Raw genomic sequence first — 1,368 nt, 5'->3', positions numbered from 1 at the left:
GGAGCCGCCAGGTATTGCTGCTTTCCATCTATTTTTCTTGCTTCTACTTTGTCCAACATCTTGTAGTCACACAGAAATATGTTGCCACACTGTTGTAGAGATAAAAATAAAAGACCTTTATTGATCTGGCAGATAATATCACATTTATTTAAGAATCAGACTTTTAGCATAAAAACTATTTTAAAATCACCTGCATTTCCTGATCCAGCCAAGAGGGACCATTGCTGTGCTGGCTGATCATGTCATCAGTGACAGGAAAGTTGTCAGGCAGGGTATCACAGCGTCTGATCACCATGGGGTTAAGACCATTCAGGAACTGGTAGCCAAAGAAATCATCTTTATTCCAGTTGTTTCTGACATAGTCTGTAACAAAATGTGAGGGTGTGAATTTATAAGGGACTAGGCAAATGCCGATGTGTGTGTGTATATATATATATATATATATATATATATATATACACACACACACACACACACACACACACACATAATACAACCTACCCAAAATTTTGTTTTTGCTGTAATCCATCATCCCACCGATCTCATCAAAACCAGACCATTTATTATCACTGAAAAACCAGGGTTTCTTCCATTCTTCCCATATTTTGCTATAAAGTTAGAAGAAACACTGTTACTAAAATGAATGCATTATAATATGTGCAAGATGTTTCAATACTGTCTGTGCACACAGAGAAAAGTTTATTGATTATCAACATTTAGAATATAAGGACTAACCCCATAATTCCCGTAGTCACAAAACCGGTGAACTTGCTGAATATGAACCAGGCGTCTAAAGGCAGGTCCGTGCAATATTTTGCTTTGATATGATCAGGTATTCTTTTTCCAGATATTTTCCAGCTGAAAATGTGTTAAAGTAAAAAGTTTTTACCTTTGGTGTTTTCTTTGTTGTTCAGTTTATTGTTTTACAGTAAGGTAGTTTTAACACAGTTACATATTGCTTTTCAAATACAAACTGATTGGATCAGTTGTATAACTATTTAACCGTCATCCAAAAGTAAAAAAGATTTGTTGGCATAAATGTCATTTCTATACCATCTCTCATCACTCACTGATATGCTTCTTGCCGATTATCAAGCTCTTCCTGTCGACTGCATGAGTCAAAAGGGTCCTGTGAGGGTATAAAAGCTAAAGCAAACATAGCAAGAATTTAGGGTTAAGGTGAAAGATGCAAATTTAGACCTTAAGTTCAGATAAACTCTCACTGTAATTGCACAAACCTTGACCCTCTCTGAAGTAGTGTTTCTCATTGTCAGTAATCCAGGTGTACAGGGGGAAGATGTAGGTTTCATTTGTGTCAGTTTTGACTTCTATTTTTGTTGGTAACCAATTGTCATTAAAATAAAACAA

At 35.7% G+C, this 1,368-nt stretch overlaps 1 protein-coding gene across 1 annotated transcript in view; it reads right to left on the bottom strand.

Moving 5' to 3' along the window:
• LOC107089718 (arachidonate 12-lipoxygenase, 12R-type-like) overlaps positions 1 to 1,362 on the bottom strand; it is a 5,430-nt gene extending 4,068 nt beyond the window's left edge. Inside the window, exons 1-6 of the mRNA XM_015382653.1 lie at positions 1,239 to 1,362; positions 1,071 to 1,146; positions 736 to 858; positions 502 to 608; positions 191 to 363; positions 6 to 89 (exon numbers count right to left, since the gene is read on the bottom strand). Coding sequence (XP_015238139.1) covers positions 6 to 89; positions 191 to 363; positions 502 to 608; positions 736 to 740 — 369 coding nt within the window. The 5' untranslated portion in view covers positions 741 to 858; positions 1,071 to 1,146; positions 1,239 to 1,362. The remainder of the gene's footprint in view (positions 1 to 5; positions 90 to 190; positions 364 to 501; positions 609 to 735; positions 859 to 1,070; positions 1,147 to 1,238) is intronic.
• Positions 1,363 to 1,368: the final 6 nt, after the last annotated feature.

Source organism: Cyprinodon variegatus, unplaced genomic scaffold, assembly GCF_000732505.1.
Source record: "Cyprinodon variegatus isolate N-32 unplaced genomic scaffold, C_variegatus-1.0 Scaffold13, whole genome shotgun sequence".
In the NCBI taxonomy this organism is placed as follows: Eukaryota; Metazoa; Chordata; class Actinopteri; order Cyprinodontiformes; family Cyprinodontidae; genus Cyprinodon; species Cyprinodon variegatus.
Note: the sequence above shows the minus strand (reverse complement) of the source record. Positions and strands in the feature narration are given on the sequence as shown.